Below are 24,411 nucleotides of genomic sequence, written 5' to 3' on the forward strand. Positions count from 1 at the left end.
AATTGAATAAAGGTAAGGTGGAGCTTTTAAATGTCACACTGTGGAACATTTCAAGCATGGAGAAAAGCATTTGACGACCCTCCACCAGAAAAGTTGCATAATGTACCTTTAAAGCCACACTATGTACATTTGTGGCTAAAAAAATAATCAAATAAAAGCATGTTTTTAGTTTATTCAATGTTTTTTTCATTCATTTTGGTTGCGTCTGTTGCAATGAAAAACTTACTTTGAGTGGGCTTGCATCTCCACAAATCTGACTCTTATTTGACCTGCTGTTTCCATGGAAATGTTGTTCCTTTGGCTGTATAATATTCCACAGTATGGCATAAAACGCATCTATCTTTATATAGAAACTTCCAAATGGTTTTAACTTTCTATTTTCATGGAATCGTGCAGGTGATGTGCCATATCCAAAAAAAGTGTAAATATCATTCATCTTTTAAAGTAATGGCAGTTAAAGGTGCACTGTAACCTCCATCACCTGCTTGTTTCTGTAAATATGCCATTTCTCTACCTGGAATGTTCCGCAGTATGACATTAAACAGCTCTACTTTACATTTATTCAATCACAGATGGTTTTGTAGCTCAAAAATCCCTAGAAAAACAGACATTCTGACTGTGAGTGGGGTCGCCTCTCCACAGATCTGACCTGTAACCTGCCCTGGTTTGGTCTCCTGAGGATAGAAAGGTTTAATACTATACTTAGACTGAGACTTTATTGATCCACAAGTGAAATTATTTACTGTGAAACATTCCAGACAAAGCAATAACATCTCTGTGGAGAAAAGCGTTTGATGGACCCTCCACCAGAAAAGTTACACAATGCTCCTTTAACAGTGAAAGGCGTGTGGTGTATATAAAGATGTCGCTGTAATAATCAAAATGTACTTTTAATTCAACTAAAGACGACCACAGGAAGAAATGGGGATCAGATTAATCCTCTAGAGATCACAGAGGCTTTCTCTTCACAAAAGTCTTTTATGTGGGAGTCATTGGTCATAGTCAGAACCATAAACCGGATTATTTCATTTCATTTATAATTATTAAGGTAAGGCTCAGACATTTTATTGTACACATAGTGAAATTTGTAAAAGCTGCATTTGACCCATGCTTCAGAGCTGCTGTAGTCACCTCTGTGAGCACCCAGGGGACCATCTCCAGATCTTGAGCTGGTCTTGGTCAGGAGGACTACTTTACCTGGAGGATTTAACTTCATGTGTAAGTTTTATTTGTATGTACTCATTAGGGCGATTGGATATCCACAATTCAAAATGAGACACAAGACTGAATCTATGAGAACAAGATTTTGACATTATAAATAATAAATTGTAGAGCCTGGCCGATATATTGGTTGGCCGATATTATTGGCCGATATGAGCAACTGGAGGCATATCGGCTATCGGCCGATATTTCATGCATTGCATGTTATACCTCGTTATAAATCTTAGACTCTCTACATTATGTTCATTTAATCCAATTAAAGACAGATAAATGTTCAAATATGTGGCTCCACATCAGTATTTATCTGCGGAGTCATTTGTCTGTGTGTGTGTCCGTACTGTCCCTGAACACACCACAGAGTCACGTGCCTTTGTTTACACCTGCAGACACAGATCCATGTGCAACACTGAGATTATATTCTTTTTTATGGACAATTGGTTTGAGTCTGGATTAAAAGGACATTTATTAGTGCAGACTTGTGATGTGAGGAGGAGCCTGTGTGAGCGGTGAGTGTTGGAAATACATCGACTTTGAAGCTAGTTTTGTTTCATTCTGATAGGTTTTCTATTGGTCTGTTGTAAACTGACTATATTGTCCGTATATTTGTTACTGGACCTGCATTGATCTGTAAATGAGCTGAGAATAGACGTGTGAAATGATTACATTTGCACATATAATTAATTACTGCGGCGTGCAGCATTTATGGCTGGTGATGGGTCGGTCGCGAACAAAGCGGCTCTTAGAGCCGGCTCTTTGAAGCGAACGACGGGAGCCTGATCCTTATTGGGAGTCGTGTTTTCTCTTTCTCTCACTTTTTTTCTCTCTTCACGCCGCGTGCAGACTCGTGGGAGTTTGACAGCGGCAGCGGCTAAAAACGAAACTTTCATAAATATGCGTGTGCATAGGATTGAAAAAAATTTGCATAAATATATTAAGCATAAAATAAATAAACCAGGACTAATCTTGGGGTTGAGAGAGGGAGAGAGATAGAGACCGAGTCCCGACACTCAGTCCTGGTTCAGTTCTGGTTTAGTCCTGCTTTATGGATGCAAAACAACTTTCTCCAGCTAAACTCTGACAAGACTGAAGTCATAGTGTTTGGTCCACAGAAACAAAGGGACAGTGTCAGCATCACCTCCAGTCTCTCTCTCTAAAACCTTCAAATCAGGCAAGAAATCTAGGGGTAATAATGGACTCAGACTTGAACTTTAACAGCCACATCAAATCAATAACATCCGCAGCCTTTTACCATCTAAAAAACAATTTATAGACATATTTTGAAATGTTCCAGTAGTGGTTACTTTTCAGCTAACATTAACCATTTGGTTGTCTGAATAGTAGCTTTGATGTACAGAATTTATTTTACAGCCTTCTGAATACTTTTTTGTATTTTGTTACAGTTTCATACTTTTTTGCATTAAATCCTGGTTAAAGACAACACCTGCCTGTTCATTGGAGGAAGTGATGCAAGAGAGAGTTTAGCTGTGAGTCTCAGTTAGGACAAGGGCTCACGGTGGGTGTAACAGTTACAGTACATAAAGAATGTTTTTTGGTCTCACCTAAGGCTGCTCCATTATGGAAAAAAATATTATCAGTTATTTTTGGTCAATACTGAAATCACAAAATTATTTTTTTATTTAATTTTTTAGTTACACGATGCATATATTCAGCATTTCTCTCTCAAAAAAATAAAAAAAAAAATAAAAATCTTTCTTATTGGTAATTTATGCAAAACTTTCAAATTGGAAATAAATATAGGCTACAAATATGTACCGTAGAGCAGTTTCACGATGTATAAAACACAAAATGAATAAAATATAATTTGAACATGAAATAAAGCATAACAAAAACAAAAAAATCCAATAAACATATATCCAGCTGTTCTACAATCTCTATCCTTAAAAAAATAAGTAAATATACTTATTTATGTAAAAAAAATATCCCACAATAAACTTCAACTCAATTATATTTGAGTTTGAAGATCGTTTGACACACAAATCGAAATCATGATCAAAATTTGAATAATTACACAGCCTTAGTCTCATCATTTTTGATTTACTTTATTTAATATTTCTGGTGTCATTGAAGTAGCATTTTTAGGGACTATGGCTTCTCAAAAAATAAAACTCACCAGTACTAACATCATTTTCTTATCCAGTCCAAACATAAAAACATGAGGAAAAAATCTCAGATCGTTTTCAGCATGTGTGCACAATCTCGTGGCAATTTTGTCTTGTGAGATCTTGTGGCACAAGTATTCATTATTTACTTTGAGTTTAACTTTCAGTCTTTTTGAGCCAGTACAGATTAGGGATGGGCATGATTAGTCGATTAATCAATAATTGATCATTAAGAATTTCATCGATTACGTTCATTTTAATCAACAAACCAAATGTAGGTTGCTGTGCGTAGCGTAGGGTGACCAAACGTCCGTGTCCGGGGACAAACGGGGGTCCGTACATATGTGTCTCTGCACTCAGAAGGAGCGAGACACAAACAGTTAGTCAGTCTGCAACGTGCCGAAGAGCAAATGCACATTTAACGATGACTTGTACAAGAAATTCCATGCTTTTTGTTCCGGTCAGGACAAGTGGGAGGTCATGTGCACAGTGTATAAAGCAGCACATATGTTTCGGTGTCCAGTGGGAAAAAGTTCACCAGGACACCGAAAACATGAAAAAGGTTTTGCCAGGTGAGAAGTAGAGCAATGTCGATGTCGAGGCCCCACCTCCCTCCCCCCGTACGGTGTCCTGGTTTTGACAAACGTAAATATGGTCAAACTAACCTGTATTCACCTGAGTCATGCCGCATCAGCGCACAAGAGCTGTTTTTTTTTTCTTGGCTTAGTTTATACAAATTAGCCATGTGGTTTTAAGGTTTGTTTCTGTGCGACTTGCACAAAACTGAATTAAACACATTATAATGTCAAACGGGCTGATGTGGCTCTAGAGTGGTTACGGTTTATTTGTCGTAAAGTTGAATTTATTTATGCAGATTAGAAGTGCAGATAGTAATAATAATGATGATCATTTTAATATAAAAAAACGTCAATGATTAATCGGTAATCGATCGTTAATTCTCCCGACGATCGATTAAGAAAATTTAATCAAATGCCCATCTCTAGTACAGATACAATATAAGCAGCTACTGAGGTCAAAATAAGTCTGCATTAATCGATTATAAAGTGTTTTAATAATCATAGTAAGTGATAATAAGGAAGTGCGTGTTAGCATGCTAGTTATTGTTAGTATAACCACGATGAACAGTCGGCTACAGTGTCTTTAAAGCCATGTTAAAATGCTGTTACCTCCTCAAAAACAGACCTGGAGTTGTGTTTTGTTTCATTCACATGTTTCACTAACTCTTTATTATTAGTATGTCTACATCTCCAAAACTCAAAATGCTCCGTTCCACCTTGTGATGTCATGAAGAGGTAATTTTCAAGTGAACAGCTCCTTTTACCTTTAGTTCCGTAGAGATTGGCCTGAAATGATCCAAATGATTCTAGTGAAGTTGTAAAGAGTTTAAAAACACAACGGAGCACTTCCTGTATGAGTGTTTTCTGTTGGAGAGAAGAGCTCAGTGTAAATATGGAGAGTTTGTGTGTCAAACATGTGTGAATGAAACAAAACACAACTCCGGGTCTGTTTGTGATGAGGAAACAACATTATAACAGAGATCTGAAAATAGCGTAATATGGGCCTTTTAACTTTGTATGCTTGTTTTGTGTTGTGTACACAGACTCAACGACAAAATACCAGTTGTGTAACATGTGGGTGTGTGGGTAAGGCAGTTGTGTGGTTGTGGGATTGTTTTAAATAGACTGTAGAGCACTTTCTGTTACTATGTTTTTGTACATGAAGCACGTTCTAAATCAAACTTGATTGATTGAAGTTATAAAAGAGGCCACTTGTGTAATGTGATGTAAAATACACTAACAGGAAAATCACTTTACAGGTTCACTGTGTAACTTTTGGGTTTGTTCTTGTTTCTGTGCATATGCTCTGCTGAAAATGTTACACAGTATTGACAATAGCCTCCTTGGACCTGGCATATGGTGATAAACTGTAATTTACGGACTATAAGCCTTAGGGTTTTTTTTCATAGTTTGTGTGTTTCCTGCAATTTATACTCCGGTGTGATTTATATCTTAAATGTTCACACTGACAGTCACGAGAGGTTCTAGTCTTGTGTGTGAGTATCTGCTGCTCCTGTTCCTCCTGTACCACTGTCACTTCACTCTACTGCACATGTCTCCTGCAGAAAGAGTCTCTGTCCTGCTGCAAATAGTGAAATCTGCAGCTGAAAACTGTAATCGTGCAGCAGAAAGAAACTTTGGAGTGAGAGAGAAACTTGTGACACCGGGAGGATGCACCATGAAACTTTCCTGCAGTCACTGTCTGGATAGACAAATCCTGGACTTCAGTGACACCGAAACCATCTTGTCCGGAATAATTGTAACTGGAACTGATGCTGAGTCTGACGACAGCTACACAGAAGAGGAAGTGGCGCTCTGTTTACCTCTGGAGGTCGTGGTGACACCGAGGATGAAGAATTGAATGGATTTAGTGATTTGGAGTGAGATGGAGAGTTTGGTAAACTTGTTCTGCTATAGTTTATCTGAAGAACTGTTCATATGTGACGTTAACAGTCTGTTGTTCTCTGCTCTATTCTTATAGAACTTGACTTTCAACATGAAATGTCTCTTCCTGGTCTCTGATTTTATTAAAAAAATAAATAAATTCCCCCAAAAAGTGTGACTTATAATCTGGTGTGACTTATATGTTTTTTTCTTCATTCATGCATTTTTTGGCTGGTGCTACTTATACTCCAAAAAATATGGTACTTTGGAGAAAATAATCCAACTCATCCACACATATTGGTCCAATTATCAGCATTAATATAACTTGCCTTTCAACATGAAATGTCTGTTCTTGGTCTCTGTTTTTTGGCTGGTGCGACTCCAGAGCAACAACTGTTAGTAGTTAATAAATAGTTTTTTGCAAATCATTATTCAATTGTGACTTTATTGTGTTCAATCAAAAATGACTAAAACATAAATTATATATCATATGTGGACATCATTTTTCTCAGAAACTACATCATGTAAAAATATAATTCTTTGTTTTTGCACTCATCAGGTCCTAATCGGCCCAAATAACAAAGAGAAATCAATAAAGCATGTCACACCTGTCGTAGGAGGTTAAACAGCTCTACTTTACATTTACACAATTACAGGTGGTTTTATAGCTCAAAAATACCCAGAAAATAGCATTCTGACTGTTGCCTCTGAAATGTAACTGGGTCTGGATTGGTGTCTATTAAGATAGACAGGTTTAGCACCATACTGTGACATATTCTAGACAAAGCTATGACATCTACATTACAAAAGTTACACAGTGTGCCTTTAAGAGTGCTCATACTTGGTTGCAGTGGTCAGTTACAAATGCATGAGCATAAGAAGAAAAGTATGAGTATGATAAATAATTGTACTGTATGTAAAAGTGTTGTATTGTAAATATGGGTTTCTAAGAAGACAGCAGAGCCACACTAACTGCAAATGAATCACTTCCTACACTCTTCTTCAGTATCTGTGTTTAGCTGAGTTAGAAATGTGAAGAGGAACTGACTTTATAACAGAAAACTGGACAAAAGAGGGCAAAGGTCCTCCCTTCAGTGTGTGCTCTTGTGGCACTTAGTCATGACAAAATGATATTGTTAACAGCAGTAATGACGTCAAAGAAATTATTAGCTTCAACATTTAGGATTTTTCTAATTTTTTTCTAATGACTTATGGTTTTTGTCTTCTGTTTTAACTTTTTAAGGGGGTACAAAGCTCTGAGTCATTTGCTCTTTGCACAATACATGAATTTCTGAATGAAGTGCAAGTTATAGATGACATCCTTAACATTTTATTAAGATGTAGCCAAACTTACATATTGTTAATTTGGAAATTGTTTTGTGTAAGTGGAAAAGTATAGCTTTATAATGGTCCAATGCATGAAAACACCCTGTATTAGATTTATGAGCATTTTGTGTATTTTAATTTAATAATAGGTGCTGTTTCCACAAACTTGCTGCATTAATCTTCCCACTTCATATTATTAGGCTTGTAACAATAACAGATTTTGCTGGAGGAACTGGGGGACAACCAAAAACAATAGGCCTAAATACTTAGATGTAGTGTGGCTTACAGCAAGGACTTGTTCACAAAAGATACACTTGAATAAACCACTGTTGAACCAAACATAACCAACACAATAAATAAAGATGGATTATTAAGTCTGTGTAAGAAAACTGGCTTTAAAGTGGCCCCACACGGCAGCTTTCGTGTTCAGCTTTGAAACTAATTCCATCTGTTTTCAAATCTCAACTAAGTTGTGACTTTCTACTCCTCATGGTGCTCTCCACTCAGTGCTGCTCTGAGACCATGTGATCGGCAAGCATAGACCATATATACAGTATAAATCAGGAGTCGGCAATCTTACATACTCCAAGAGCCATTTGGAGCGTCTCCCACAGAAACAAAAACACCCAGAGCCACAAAACCCTTAGGACATCTAAAATGAGGATAAACACTGCATATCATTTTTGTACCTGTGTGCTCTGTATAACAGACTACACTGTGTTGCATTTATTATCAATAAAATGCTTACAGAGAACACAGAATTTTATTTCTGCATGTAAAAAAAAACATATTGAGCTCTGAAAAGAAAAAAAAAACACTTGGTTGATGCTTACTTTCAAATGAAATACTCAATGTCTATTTGAGTCGTTCTTGTAGGAAATAGAAATCCAAACTTAAATTATCCACCCACAGCGAACCAAAAATGCCGTCTGCTTCTGTGTTCCAGCATCATGTAAACCAGTTTTATCAGCCATGAAAGCACTTGAATCTGCCCACGTAGCGTTAAACGTTCTGTACTAAGTCGTGCTGCTGTTGTAGGTGCTGCTGTTGTAGGTGCTGCTGTTGTAGGTGCTGCTGTTGTAGGTGCTGCTGTTGTAGGTGCTGCTGTTGTAGGTGCTGCTGTTGTAGGTGCTGCTGTTGTAGGTGCTGGTAAGTCCGGGCTGCCAGATATATGTCAGGTGTCACACACCAGCACATAACTGCTGCTGTGAGCCTCATCACTTTGGTCTTTAAGTGTTCATATTAACCCGCTCTACATGATCCTGGTGGGTTTTTTCACTGTTTTGTCCACACAAAAAATCCCATTCCTAATATAGAGCCTGACTTTAAATTCGCTTCTGTAACTGTGAGCATCACGAGCTTCATTTGAGTGGTGCTGAACACTGTTTGTGACGTCACACTCACATAGCCCACTTTTTTATACAGTCTATGCAGGCAAGTCGCCTAACTGACACGCTGGTTCAAGCGCCATTACTGTAGGGAAACGAGAGGAGTGAGTAGAGAGCAATAGAAGCCTTTTGACATTCAGCCTCTTCAGTAGAGCGAGAGACGAGGAAAACAAACAAACACGCAAATAGAAATGATCGCAGCATTAAGAGTTATCGAGCTCGTGAAGTTATGTGATTAATGAATTTATTGATTATCATTACAGGGCCACATATTATATTACTGTGAGTAACACCACCTGATATATATTATACAGTATATCTGACATCACATGAAAGCCACATCTGGACACATAAATAATGTCCCCTGCCTCAAAGCTGATCGTGTTTTCACATTTGACCATCTGAATCTCAATAAACAGCGTGTATGTAAATGGAACCAGAGTAAATAAATAAATAAATGCGTGTGTGTGTCCTCCTCACCGAGCAGAGCGTTGAAGAGCTGGCTCTGAAACACAGAGATGACTCGGTCGAGGCTGGAGTGGAGCTGCGAGTCGTCCTCTGACCCGGAGCTCTGCCTCTGCTCCAGTTTGACGCGATACTGCTGCAGGAGCTCCAGAGCGCGCTGGGCATCTGCACACAACAAACACACAATCACAATCCAGCACAACAAACACACAATGTAACACAACTTAGCACAACAAACACACAATCACAATTTTCACAGACATATGTCACAAAGACACTTTATTGATTCACTTCGGACCCGGTGGTGGTAAACTACTATTGCAGCCACATGTGCCCTGGGGCAGACTGACAGAAGCGAGGCTGCCAATCTGCCCCTCTGACTACCAACACTTACACACACACCACTTTCCCAGTGCTCTCCCAGCAAAATACTAACCAGGCCCTGCTGAGCTTCTGAGCTCTGACGGGATCTGACTTTGACAAGGCGGTTAACACAACAAACACACAATCACAAATTAACACAACAACAACAAGTACAGTTATATGCCAAAGACGTGCACACATCTGATACAGATAACTGATATTCCATCCATTCAGTCGATATCGTGGTTGGACAGCTGAACTGATTACTGATGTCTGTGTGACATATATCTGTCAAAAGTGTTATATAAATAAAAACTTTACTTACTTGCTTGACTTATTTACTTACTTACTTTACTTTCTTACTTACTTGCTTACTTACTCACTCAATTACTTACTTACTTACTTACTTATTTACTTACTATTACTTACTATTCACTTACCAGAAAATATGGTGATGTTTGAATCAGAAGTTATTTGTGGGACAAAATAACTAAGAGCTACATGGACCCGGTCAAGCAGAAGTAAACAGCAGGGCCAAAAACTCAAGTTAATGCATCTGATATAAAAATGTATTGAACAGATACATATGTACTCTAGTTTATGAAACTGTTGACCATTTTTCTGTACCAGTTTTGGTTTTAAAGTTACATATGTACATAACAGACCATGTCACATGTACAATTCTTAGGCCTTGAACTAAAATGATTTCCCAAATTTCAAAGACCTGCAAATCCTCTTCAGGTTAACTTTCAAGCTTCATCTTCGACTAATCTACATCTCTAGGTAGTATACTTATGAAAATTAAAACTATTAGTGGTTAGTATCTGGTAAAACCTGTGTTTTACAAGTCTAAAAAAAATGTAATTTTCCCTCTGTTACTTTTCCCTCCGTTACCATGACCTTTCTTAATAAAAAATCTCATGACTCAAAAAGTAAGAGGTTTTTCAACCTAATCTTGTACCATATGGTAGAAAACTATATGAAGCAAATATTCAAACCAGTTTGTTAAGGATATGTAAGTGAGAACCAAGAGTTATCACTGTTTGTGTTTATTGCCCAAAAAGTGCTGCATATTTCATTCCCTCCGTTACCGACATGAGTTTTTTAAATTTTTTGTCAACAACTTGAAAGAATATCACAGGTTTAACTTGACCCTGTTGGAGTGTAACTCTTTCCTACATTCTGATACTTTACTTATTTCAATAGTCCCTCTAGTTTCTGAATAAGAGACATTTGAATGTAAAAAATCTGTCCTGTTTCCCTCCGTTACCACTTGACCGGACACATATAACACATCTGGATCAGCTTGGTCTTATTTTATTTTTGTATTAAGTAAAAAAAAGAAATGCTTTTTCACTCTCAACACTGGTATCGGTTGATATCGGGTACTGGGCGATACTTAAAGCCATAGTATTGGAATCGGAATCATAACTGAAAAAGCTGAATTGGTGCATCTCTAGTCACAATAGATCTCGGTATAAAAATGAGAGATGAACCATTACTTTGGCAAACAGTTGCAATGACAGTTCAGGATAATCATGACCACTAAAAAAGAGCTGCAACTAACAATTATTTTAGTATCCAACTAGTGAGCCTTTTGTATTGACCACATTAGTTTGCTCTTTTGGCAGAATTTTCCATAGTTTTCCGAAAGAAAACAGATTACTCACGTCAGATGAAACTGTTCACATCATTTCAATAACACGAACTCCAAAAATGAGATTAAGAACAGATTTTTGGTGTCCATGTATTTGTAAACACACAGGAAATACCAGATCTAATTATTGGTTTATCTGATTATTGTAGAGGTCAAATTTTTACTCTTCATGACATTTCAACCTTTCTCGGTCTAAGCAGCACAATCCATTCATTAAATACATATAATATTTTACTTAAATTGATTCAAACGGATTAAAATCGGTATCATAACTTCCCAAACAAAGGTGTTATTTTTCCCTTTCAGTGAATTGCTTTTGGTGACTCGTCTGCCTCTTGTTTACGTCTTAATTTTATGAAATAAGTGTTAGATTGTTTCAATGCAAATGTATCCGGATACTTTACTATTGTCTATTCTCGGACACAGCGTACAGTAATTTGAATACATCTTCCCATGACTCAAAACCCAAGATCAGTTCTGCCTGTGACTGAAGGTCCAGATTGGATCTTGCCCTGGGAGAGTTACCTGAGCTGTAAATGATTAGAGAATACAACTTAATCAAAGATCACATCACAGTTAGGGTATAACTCTGGAGCTGTTGGTGACTGCACAATAAACACAAAATATATAGTACGTCTTAAGCTGTGTTGATTAAAGGGTCCATATTCCACTCTTTACTGATCTTTGTTATAATCTTGTTTCCTCGTCAAAACAGACCTGGAGCTGTGTTTTGTTTCATTCACACATGTTTAATTAGGCTGAGTTCTTCTCTCAAACAGAAAACACTATTCCACCTTTTGATGTCATGCGATAATAACAGGAAGTGCTTCAGTGTGGGTTTACACTCCTTCACTTGAATCATTTGGATGATTTCAGACCTGGAATTGCCACTCTCTACTGAAAGGTAAAAGGAGCTGTTAACTTGAAAATGACATAGCATCACAAGGTGGAACAGAGCATTTTGAGTTTCCTTTAGAGATGTAGAAAGACTAAAGCTTCTGAATGTGCTGGACACCTCTACTTGGTCGCCTTTGCATTTGAGTTTAGACACTAGGGATGTGAATATTTGGCAAAAGCACTATTCGAAAATCAATGACAGCTATTCGAATATTATTGCAAAATCGACCCCCCTTCCCCCACCCGCACACACACACGCATATACGAGATGACAAATGAGGTATTTAAGCGCAAAAGGTTTAATCAAACAACAACCTTCCAAATCAGAAACGAACATCTTAATTGAGCAACCCACATTCAAACAGCAACAGATTCAAAACATGCTTTTGTGCCACTAGTTGTTAATCTGCTAAACTCAGATAGTGCAGTTAAAAAATAATTATAAAAGGCTTAGGGAATGTGCAATCAAAACTGCACATAGGCTTAGGGAATGTGCAATAATTAATAGAATAGAAGAATGCAAAGGGTTTGCCTGTTCAGAATAATTTAGGTCCTGTTGGTGCATCACTCGTGGTCAGACTTAGTCTCATATTTATTTTGTTCTATGGTGTTTATGTGCTGCTTTGTGTTGTGTTGTCCTGTTTTTTGATCAAACATGTTACCCCCTGTCCCAAGACAAATTTCTCCCATGGGAGACAATAAAGGATTATCTTATCTTATATGAAACAATATGAAATTATATTCAAAGCTATCTCAATTTTAAAAACGCATGACCAACCACATACTGTAGCCCACTGCACTACTTTCATTGAACTGCCCACTACAGAGAACACTCGCTCCGATGGCACGGACGTCGCAGACACACCTAAGTAAGCGCTCGCTAACTTTGCCAATCGGGGGTATTTCTGTTTGTTTTTTTTCCACCATGTCATCAGGTCAGTGTGGAGCGGTGGGCATAGATCCTGGCAGTACTGAGTCAGTCGCATGTTCCCGTGTTTCGTCGTGTTTCGCTCTCAGATGGCTCTGCATGGTAGTGGTTGATCTATGGTTTACTCGCTTCACCTGACAGATTTTACACTGAACCTCTTTGTCATTTAACAAAATAAATGACGACCATATGGAACTTTTACTTGCTTTCTGCATTGCTAATGCCGCACGATAAGTTGTCTTCTTCTGTTATTCCGGAGCAGCCTCTACACTCGGCATAGTCTACCGCGCCTACAGGGAGTTTACAGTCTGTTAGCGCCACCTTCTGGCCGAATGCCGTACATGAAATATTGGTTAGGAAATGTCTTTATTCAAAATTACTATTTGATAATCGAAGGTATGACGAATATTTAACTATTCGAAAATCATGTCTCATCCCTATTAGACACCCCCAATCTTGGACATCTTGGATCAACAGAAGAAAAATAACTGATGAGTGTAGAGGATGTTCTCGATGGTCTCAGTGTCATGTTTTCCCTGTCGAGAGAGTCACTTTAATGTATTTATTAGGGGTGTAACGATATCCAAGTCTCACGAAACAATATCGACACGGTATGAACCTCACAGTACGATATTTTTTGATATCGTGGGAAAGCTCATGATATGCTGGAGAGGCTCACGATTAGGGATGTAACAATATCCAAATCTCTCTGTACGATATTTTCACGATATACATCTCATGGTACGATATTTATTGCGATATTTTGTGGAGGCTAAGCAGCTAAAACTGTGAATATGCGACTTTTTCCTCTTAAAATGCCTTGACAAGACTTAAGCCAAAGAACTAAGACTTAAAAGTGTTAGAACTGTTATTTCTTCTTGTAGTCTGCGCTAAAATGGAAATGAAATGGAGCAAAGGATCATGGTCTATGTAGTTCCCTCTGTCTTTATGAGCTGCTATTTATTACAGTGAAACATGGTTAGGCAAGGTGGTGCTGTCGAAAAAGTGAGTAACGGGGCGGGGTGGTGCGCGGAGATTCCATGCACGGAGAACAAGTGAGGAGTGGGAGGGAGGGGGGCGCTCAGATTCCATGCACAGAGAACAAGCGAACAGCGGAGGGAAGGGGGGGACGTGGAGAATCCGACCATATTTTTGCGAGCATTCATGTGGTTTGGAGGGACGTAGTCAAGGCGGGGGCCACTTCTTCTCACAATGGCAGCCTTGACTATAAAGTGCTACGGGAAACACTGTATTACATGAAACCCATCAGCATATATATATATATTTATACTCTGCTAATGACATGGCGTAGATTTCTTGCCACGATGACGGCAGACTCTCGCCACGCTGACACCTGAACGCAGGGGGCCACATAAACATGTATGTAAACTGGACGCCTTGACGCTTTGTTCTGGACGCAGCTTAATAATAAAGGATTATTCAAACATGTGTGAATAAAACAAAACACAACTCCAAGCATGTTTTTGAGGAGGTAACAGCATCCTAACATGGCTAAAAGTTCATAAGAGTTGATTTTGCGTATTATAAGACAATGAACAACGTATTGCACTGAAAACCTTACTGTGATCGAGCTCGCATCTCCACAAACCTAATACTCCTCCTGCTTGTTTCCATGGAAATGTTGTTCCTTTGGCTGCTCTTTTCCACAGTATGGCATAAAACGTATCCAACGTATCTCCAAAGAGAATATTCCAAAGTAAGACTTTAACTTTAACTTAAGTCTGTCACAATAATTACTATCAACTTACAATACATGACAGATGGAACATTTATTTTTGGGGGTCAATTTATAGTGGGTACTTTTCTTGGTACTAGTGGGGAGCTACGGTTGAAAAAAGACTTCTATGACTCATTATAATCACAAACTAAATGCTAAAGAGCTTCATTCTGCTGTTTATTTATTGCAGTCCATGTTTTTAACAAATTTAGGCAACGTTTACTTTTTATTTCGCGTTTTTTTTTCTCCCATTTCTGTGTGTATGTGTGCATACGGTGATGCAAAAGTGTGTGGAATTCAAGTGGGTGCATGCCAGCCAGCATACACTTAAAGCAACAAAGGCTTCTTTGGACATACAGAAGTGTTCATGCCACACATTTTCATTAGCTTCTCCTTCCACAAAGTTATTCCACCATCGACTGGTTCTCCAGGTCTCGTCCATATCCGCCTGACTCGCCTGTGACCAACTGGTGCATCCGAACTTTGACAGAGGTGATTGCAGATCCTTCTCTGTTCAATAATAGTATCTCTGCAGATTCTGTACATTTGTTGGGATGTCTCCTGTAACTTTATTAGAGCTGTCAGAGCAGCTCGAAGGTCCGATGCATGGAAATGATCCGACATGTTTGTTTCTGTGTACTGTATGTATGTGACGTAAATACGTACGTGACGTGAGCAGATCTGACCAGAGTTTTGTGTCTTGGGAAGTGTAGACGGAAACATTACGATGAAGCGGATTCAACTTTTACACTCTGGAAGGTGGTTTCAGATTTTTGCGTTTTTATACCCCAAAAATGCCATCACGGTCTAAACGAAAGGCACTTCCAATAAAATATTTTGTCATTTTTACCCGCAAGCGTTCTCCTGTAAACAGGCCCTAACATTTAAAACAGTTCTTTGGGGATGATTCTACTTAAAGGTAATTGTGTCATTTATCGTCAGAAATATATTGTACATCAAAATTTGTTATCACGACATGCAATTTCCATTAATCAAACAGGTGATCTGCCATCTCCAGAAAGTTACACACTGTGGCTTTAAACGTGCACTATGTAACTTTTCTCGTGGAGGGTCCGTCAAATTCTTTTCTTCGCTGAGATTGGATGGTTATTCCTTTGTCCTGAACACAGTCTGATATTAAACCTTTCTATCTTCATGGAGACCAAACCGGATGAGTTACAGGTCAGCTCTGTGGAAAGGCGACCCCGCTCACAGTCAAAATGCTGTTTTCCTAGGTGTTTTTGAGCTATAAATCACCTGTAAATGACAAATGTAAGTTAAAGCTGTGCAACATTTCAGGCAGAGTAGTCACATATCCATAAAAACAAGCAGGTGACAGACCCTCAAACCAAAAAGTTACACAGTGGAGCTTTAACCCAAATGCTGACTCACTAAACTACATTCAGAACACACAGGTGGTTGAATGAGAGCCGGGTTTGTACGCTGACATGTTTATAGAGCGCTACATTATAAAAGCTTTTACTCTAATGGGAAGTCTGTGAAATATGAGTAAAACGACATATGGTCAATATATGTGTACAGTGTATGGATCTAATGCAAAGGGCAGGAGGGGCATCAGGGTGAATGACACAGCCCCAGCTTCACTATACAATCAATAGAGTTACTACGACATCACTGGAGCATGTGACAGTCTGACGCTCCACTGTTTTTGACTCATTTATTTTCTCTCTTCTCTTTTAACGTTTAATTGTATGATGATTATTTGCGTTTTCATTTGTTTGTACAGTGATCATCATGTCTTTCTTATTCTCTAAGGCACTTGATTTGTGTCTGAATTGTGCTATACAAATAAACCTGCCTTGTGCTTATTAAAGGATAATGTAATAAATGAAGCACAATTACATGTATTATACGGATTATTTTAGAACTTTTAAAGGTACAGTATGTAGCTTGGTTTCTTACCGTCAGTGTTGGGAAGGTGACTTTTAAAATGTATTCCCCTACAGATTACAGATTACAGACTCCACAATGTAGTTTGTAATGTAATCCATTAAATTACTTCAAGTGAGTAGCGTAATCTGAATACTCTGGATTACTTGATTTGCTGTAGAGAAGCAAAGATTAGGATATCGTAATATAAGATGTTTTGTCTGCTAAAAGAAAATAAAAAGCCCAGACTTTACTGAACCATATTAAAAATATTATTGATAGAAGAGGAGACATGTCCGCACAGCATGATTTAGTCCTGTTAAATCCTGTTTTAGTCCTGGTTTAGATCTAGTTTAGACCTGGTTTAGTTTCTGGCAATAAGTGGAATTACAAAAAAAGAGAGAAAAAAAAAGGGGGGGGATATAGCCCAAAATGCGAAAACAGGAAAATACCACCGTGTAATCCATTTATTTCAACAAAGTAACTGTAATCCAATTACCACTCACTGAAACAGTAACTGTAACTGAATACAGTTACTCATAATTTGTACTCTGATTACGTAACTCTGGTACATGTAATCTGTTACTGCCCAACACTGCTTACCGTATTATAAATTTGCCCGTGAACCAAAACAGCAAGTTATAATGTAAATAACTTAATCATTATGTCCACTGTTGTTGTAGTTAAGAATAAATCAGCATTAAAATTGTTATCAGTAAAAGCTGGATTTCATTTCACAACATGTTTACTTAATATCTGGGGACAGAGTTTATGAAATTTAACATCAGAAACATGCATACAGTTCCTTTTACCTGATGTCTCCATGTTCTTAAAAAAGAAGTGCACATTTTCATATAATTTTTTTTTTGGTGGACTCCACCACCTTAGCCGGACTGGTATCATCTAGTGCCTCTGCTCAATTTCAGTTCTCTTCAGTGACTAGGTCAGGAATCAGAATACACTAGACGGTTTGCAAGAGTCCCGGAAGTTGTAGGCCGCACACCGACCAGTCAGTGAAGAGCTGTGAAGTCATGACGTCAAACTCAAGCTCCTGTCTGGTCCCTTTTGTGGTACAACACAACAGTAAACAAAGCGGTTGAGATGGATGTAGACGAAGACAGACATTCTGTGTTGGCAACGATTCCAGAGATTGGGGATTTAAAGCTGGAACACAGAGAATTTTTGGTGAATTTTATCAAGGGGAAAGATGTTATTGTCCTTCTTCCTACACGATTTGAAACATTACATATGTCACGACCAAATAGCAGTGATTGGTTAAATAACCCGTCTACTGTCAAGCAAATAAATCCTAACGCTGCAAGGTCAAACGGTTTCCACAAAGTGAAACCGGCTGATAAATCAGGCTACCGCCACCTGTCTCCATGTATACATTATTGTGTTTCCTGGAATATTCCATAGAATTGCATTAAACCATAGACTGTATAGATGCTTCCCTCTCCTTCTTACTCTGGCCTTAAAATGTTCGTATTAACCCGCTCTACATAATCCTGCTGTTTTTATTTTGCTGTTTTGTCTGTCAAAAAAATCCTATTCCTAATATAGAGCCTTGCCCCAAATTCGCTGCTGTAACTGTGAGCAAAATGAACTTCATCTGAGTAGCGGCGAACGCTGTGCGAGACGTCCACTTTTTTATACAGTCTATGCATTAAACTAGACCTGCGCATCGTCCAACTCCCGGGCCACATACGGTCCTTTGGTTGACTCTGACCGGCCTGTTTAAGCTCATTTGGAATTACAAAATAAACACATTTGATCATCTGAGCTCATGCATGGACTAAAACTGCATTGCTTTATTTTAGAGGTGTTTTTTTAATCACATGTTTTGTAAGGCAACTTCACTTTTTCATTGCTTAGTCATAACATAAACTCTTATTTGTCTTACAAGCTCGTCAAAACAATGATATTTACAGATATAAATAAATAAATATATATATATATATATATATATATATATATATATATATATTATTTTTTTAATGAAGAAATACAATTAATATTATGCAGAATTGAGTTAATTGATTAATGATTGCATTTATATAGCATCTTTCAAGATACCCAAAGTGCTTTACAGTTCATTATTCAGTCACTCCACACTCAGTGGTGGTAAACTACTACTGTAGCCACAGCTGCCAGTCTGCGCCATCGGCCCCTCCAACCACCACCACGACTCACACACACACCACTTTCATACTAGGCAATGTGGGTGTAGTGTCTTGCCTATGGACACAATGACAGTTTTTGCCACTGGCGCCCCACTGTGGTGCATTTTGGCCTCCACAATGTTTTCTGTTGCCCACCCCTGCATTAAACACATCTATCTCCAAATATAGAAACAGGTGACGCAACCGGGTCAAGTTACAGCTCAGATCTGTGGAGAGGTGATCCCACTCACTCACACCTGTATTTTAATGTTTACATCTAAACCCTTTAATGCCATACTGTGGAACATTCAAGTCTAGGCACTAACATGAGATTGCATAGCTGTATTTAACTATGAGCACATGTCACAATTGAATAGTTTATTAAACAAGTTTTAAAGGTGCACTATGTAACTTTTTGGTTGTGGGTCCATCATCTGCTTGTTTCTATGGATATGTCATGTTCCATAGTGTGACATTAAACATGTCTACTTTACATTTATTCAATTCCAGGTGGTTTTATAGCTCAAAAATACCTAAAAAAAAACAGGCATTCTGACTGTGAGCGGGGTCGCCTCTCCACGGATCTGACCTGCAACTTGGTCTGGTTTGGTCTCCATGAAAATAGAAAGGTTTAATGCCATACTGTGAAACATTCCGGACAAATCAATGACATCTCCGTGAAGAAAAGATTCGTTTGACGGAGCCTCCAGCAGAAAAGTTACAAAAGTGCTCAGAGAATCACAATCAAATCAAACTGACGCCTCCTTATTGATATGGTTTGTGAATTAATCCTTCTGTCAGTAACACCTAATATCTGGCACAGCTTCAGACCACAGTGTGTATCTGAGGTGTAGTCAGAGCTCAGGTTAGACATCTCATAAAAGGATTACATCATCACTGTGTCACTTTACATTCCTGTGAGAAAGAGCCAGAAGAATACACAAACACACCACCAACATGCCCCTGTCTGTTTCACTCTTTTACTCTTTTAGATTTTAAAGCTGCACTGTGTCACTTTTCTGGTGGAGGGTTGTCACTTGCTTGATTCCATAGAGATGTTCCTAAACTGCCTATTAGTTAAATTCAGTTCCATTTCAGTTCATCTTTATTCCTGGACTCATGGTGCATTTTTAAAACAGACAAGGACAGTGACCATAGATCTTTTTCACACCGGCCGGAAGTGCCGCGATGTAGGGGAAAAGTCACTTACACTAATGCTTTTCTATGGCAAAATGTGTGCGTAAATGTCTGGTGTATTCTCCAGCAGCAGCTGCCCCATCACCAAATCTTCATCCAACAAGGTCCAAAAAGGATAAACCTCCATGAAGGATTTCAAGGTAAGAAAGACGAAAACGTAAAGGAGAACAACAATGACGCATGAGCAACTACTCCTGAACAAAACTAATGTTGTGGTCATGAATAAAACAGAATGAACTTGTTCACTCAAACTGATTGTACAATTAAAATTAAAAATCTATTTCAAGATGTAGATATTATCATACACAGAGAGATTTGTGCAGTTGGAATGCTCGACATGTAATCTGTGAACACCTGTATTCCAACTGAACAAATCTATCTGTCTATGCAAATATCGACATCATGATATCAATTTTTCATTTTAATTCTAGAATCAGTCTGAGTGAACAAGTTACTTTTTAATGAATTGCTTATTACTTGTGTTTTATTCATGACCATAATGTTAGTTTTGTTCAGTGTGTCACTAATGCGTCATCGTTGTTCTCCTTTAAGTTTTCGTCTTTCTTACCTTGATAGTTGTGGATAAATTCTTCATGGACAGAATGTTTATCCTTCGTGGACCTTGTTGGATGGAGATTTGGTGATGGGGCAGATTTATGAAGCTGGTGGAGAATACGTGTGACATTTACGCAGACATTTCGGGACAGAAAACCATTAACCGGAAGTCTTGAAAACCTACAGCGGGGCATAGGGCTGTGCAAAAATATTGAAATATTGATATATCGTATCGTGTAATGTGATGATACAGTATTGATATTGAGGGCTGCTGTATCGATATATCACCACGAGTATTTTTTTGGTTTATTTTACTAAATTATTTTACTAAATCATTATATTTAGTTTGTTTAGAGGAAGAAAACTTGTTTATGCAACACATTTGACATTTTCACTGTTTTGAAGATTAAAATCAGTGTGCTTCATATTAACTTTGCACAAGAAGTGGTTTAAAAAAGACTTTCAGTGTCACAGCCATGAATTAGCCTTTATTTTAATTGATCATATATATTTGAAATATATCGTATTGAATCATATCGAATCGTAAGCTCACTGTATCAAGATATATATCGTATCATAGTTTATGTTTCGAGATATGAATCGTATCCGCAACTTCTTAATTCATTCTTAATTCCCAGACCTAGCGGGGCACTTCCGGCCGTTGTGAAAAAGGTCTATACAAAACAAGAAACCTTCATGTTTTTAAAAGACAGCCACACCAGTGTCATCACATATTGGACTGATCTCTTATTGCACTGAATCTCATATTTGTGAGTGACATTATTATTTCATTATCTGATGTTGTTGTTCAGTCTATAGATAAAACTGTACATTAAAGTTCTTAGTGCAGCCTGCAGAGTGTTCACAAACATCTCAGTCGCACTCGTCCATCGTGGCCTCCTCAAAAACACCGCAAAACATGATTGTACCTGGCACCTGCAGTCTTCGCAAACTGGCTTTTTTGTAATTAATTAGAAGTGGGCCATATACAACGGTGTACAACATGATTAAAACAATAACAACTTTACATAATTTGTACAAGAACCAAACTTGCGCATAAGAGCATCTGCCTGAGTATAGATCATCCAACACTGTCTATACATATCAACATCATCATCATCATCATCTGTCATGTCCGCACTGATAATCTGCACAAGATATTTCACTTTTGTTTTAACAGTCAACACAACATTCGACAGGCACAAGTTAGGATTTCTCATGTGCTTGTCTTCTTTGGTCCTGCAGATCATGACCACACTCTGCACTTTTTGTTATAAATTAAACTAAAGTTGAACTATATAACTTTTCTGTTTTTCTCATTTCTGCATCGCGTTATGACATGGCCAAGAATGTTCCACTCTATGGCATTAAACTCTTCTATCCTCTTGAAAATATTAAATTACAGAATTATAGATGTTTTAATTGCTGCACAAATAGTTTACCTTATAAAGCATGCGGCCGGCCGCCTCTGCACAGATCTGACCTGTAACTTGGCTTAGTGACACCTGCATGCAAGTGGAACATTCAAGGCAACACAATGAAGCAACAATATCTCCACGGAGACAGACAAACAGAAAAGTTACGCACTGCATCTTTAATTTGAAGCTATATTTCCCTCGAGTCGGCGCGAAGTTTCAACGCACGATACATTGCTAATTTTGTCGTAAAAAGTGAATTAAAACAAATCAATTTCAACTTAAAATCAGTGCCGAACTTAAAAAGAGTAATTCTTGATTGATTTTCAGTTATATTCTAGTGTTGTCTTACAAAAACTGGATATCTGTAAGGAGTTAAACATTAAATTTGCGTGTTTTATTGAGAGGTTCGTTTCGCCGTGAACTTACAATGAACCGCAGCGTCAGTTCAACGTCATGAAGTAATACCAACGTAATAACAGTTAGAAATCTGTTCAAAAACGTAACTATGAATCAAAAAACTTCTCATTTTAGTTGAAAACGTAAGGAAATAAGATAGATTTTACCTTTCTGTCGCACGGGCATGGTGACAGACGTGTTCCTGCAGCGTCACCGCGTTAATTTTGGTGATACAGATGTGCGCGTCGGTCCGTATCCTGGTCCGGCTGCAAAGTGGGACAACAAGCGGCAAATAATCCTCTGCTGCGTGATGTTAAGAAAAAAAAACAGGTTAAATCCGCTGAAAGTCGAGTTAAAACTTCCAAAACAAGTGCGTAAAGTGAAAGTAGTGGTATATCCTTGGATACGTTCGCCGCGAATGGACTTGGATCCCCCAGGAACGCTTTCAGCAGGTTCGCTTTTTGCACGAGTTTAGAAGTTTAAGATAGTTTTGACGCACATTTTCGGTTGTTTGGAGCGAGATTGCGGTGTCAAAGTAAAGTATCGGGTTGTAGGTTGACGCTGCTAAACGCTGCTGAACCGGTTAGGCGGTCCTGTCGTGCGTACGGGGTGAGCGCGCACATGCATACCCGGCTCCCACGTCAGAAACCCGGTGAGAAAGCGGCATTACGCGCTGGCTACACAAGTGCGTCTTCTGTGTTAGGGGGTAAACAGGGCCGTGCGCATTGTAAACAGCTTTATTGTGCTTGGATGTGGACGAAAGGAGTGCGGTGCAGGCGCGGGCGGGGGGCGGGTGTCAATACGAGGTACGCGGACCGCAAGGGGGCGCTGCTACACGTGGGAGAAACGGGAAGAGGGCGAGCGGAATTTCAACATCAAAAACTGGGACGCTCCCGGTTTTGGGGGCGGTTGGTTATAATAAAATTGTAACGAGCGTGTAATTAAAGAAAACTGTTCCGCACTCGACGCATTCATGACAACCGTGTGAGTCGGTACAGTCACATTTTCTTTGTGTTTTGGTCGTTTATAGGGAGCTTTTCTGTATTTTATGTAAACAAATGTCAATGCACGCTGCGCTTTACTGTTGGCAGGTTTAAAATTGGTCAAAAGTAGGGACATTTTCACATCAAGTAAAAATACACAAAAATACAGAAATACATAGGTAGTCTGCTGAGTCGATAAGAAATATTATTGTGTAACTTTTCCGGTGGAGCGTCCGTCAGCCGCTTTTCTTCACTGAGATTTTATTGCTTTCTCTGGAATGTTCCACAGTATGGTATTAAATCTTTTTATCTTCACGGAGACATGCTCAAAATGCAGGTCAAAATACCTGTTTTTCTAGGTGTTGGAGCAATAAAACCACCTGTAGTTGAGTAAATGTAAAGTAGAGCTGTTTAATGTCACACTGTGGAACATTCCAGGCAGAGCAATGGCATCTCCATAGAAACAAGCGTAACCTCTCCGCTTCCATAAAGATGTTATTGCTTCAGTAAGGACACAAGCAAGTGACGCCACAGGTTAAGTTACAGGTCAGATCTGTGGAGAGGGGATTCCACTCTGTTTTTACTTTTTTCTTTTGTATGTATTATTTCTCAAAAACACATGAGTTGTGTTTAATGCTTTACTGAGGGACATTTCAGGTTTTCAAAATAGATGAAACTTCTCCAGTCCTACTACTACAACTACTACTACACTACTATTACTACTACAGTACTGCTACTACTACTACTACAGTACTATAATACTTCTACTATGGCTATTACAGTACTACTGCTACAACTACTATAGTACTTCAACTACCATTACAACTACTACAGTACTAGTACTACTAAAATAATTCTATTACAGCTACAACTGCTACAGTGCTATCACTTCTACAGTACTTCTACTACTACTACTACAGTACAACTAGTACAACTACAACTACCAAAGCATTACTACTACTACTACTACAGTACTTCTACTATAACTACAACTACTACAGTACTTCTCCTACAACTACTAGAGTACTAGTAGTACAGTCGTAGTTGTAGGACTACTACTACTACAATATGTCTATTATAACTACTGCAATACTACTACAACTATAACTACTACAGTACTTTTACTACAACTACTACAGTACTTCTCCTACAACTACTAGAGTACTAGTAGTACAGTCGTAGTTGTAGGACTACTACTACTACAATATGTCTATTATAACTACTGCAATACTACTACAACTATAA

General features: G+C 38.4%; 1 protein-coding gene across 3 annotated transcripts in view; it reads right to left on the reverse strand.

Annotated features, from left to right (window-relative positions):
* Nucleotides 1-22,901, reverse strand: part of LOC110164226 (disks large homolog 1-like) — a 406,356-nt gene extending 383,455 nt beyond the window's left edge. For all 3 annotated transcript variants that reach the window (XM_055165342.1, XM_055165341.1, XM_055165340.1), the window contains exons 1-2: nucleotides 22,351-22,901; nucleotides 8,998-9,147 (exon numbers count right to left, since the gene is read on the reverse strand). In XM_055165342.1, the coding sequence (XP_055021317.1) occupies nucleotides 8,998-9,147; nucleotides 22,351-22,369 (169 nt within the window). In that variant the 5' untranslated portion in view covers nucleotides 22,370-22,901. The remainder of the gene's footprint in view (nucleotides 1-8,997; nucleotides 9,148-22,350) is intronic.
* Nucleotides 22,902-24,411: the final 1,510 nt, after the last annotated feature.

This window comes from Boleophthalmus pectinirostris, unplaced genomic scaffold (assembly GCF_026225935.1).
Source record: "Boleophthalmus pectinirostris isolate CB_2022bp ecotype Guang Dong unplaced genomic scaffold, ASM2622593v1 HiC_scaffold_7, whole genome shotgun sequence".
Taxonomy (NCBI): Eukaryota; Metazoa; Chordata; class Actinopteri; order Gobiiformes; family Gobiidae; genus Boleophthalmus; species Boleophthalmus pectinirostris.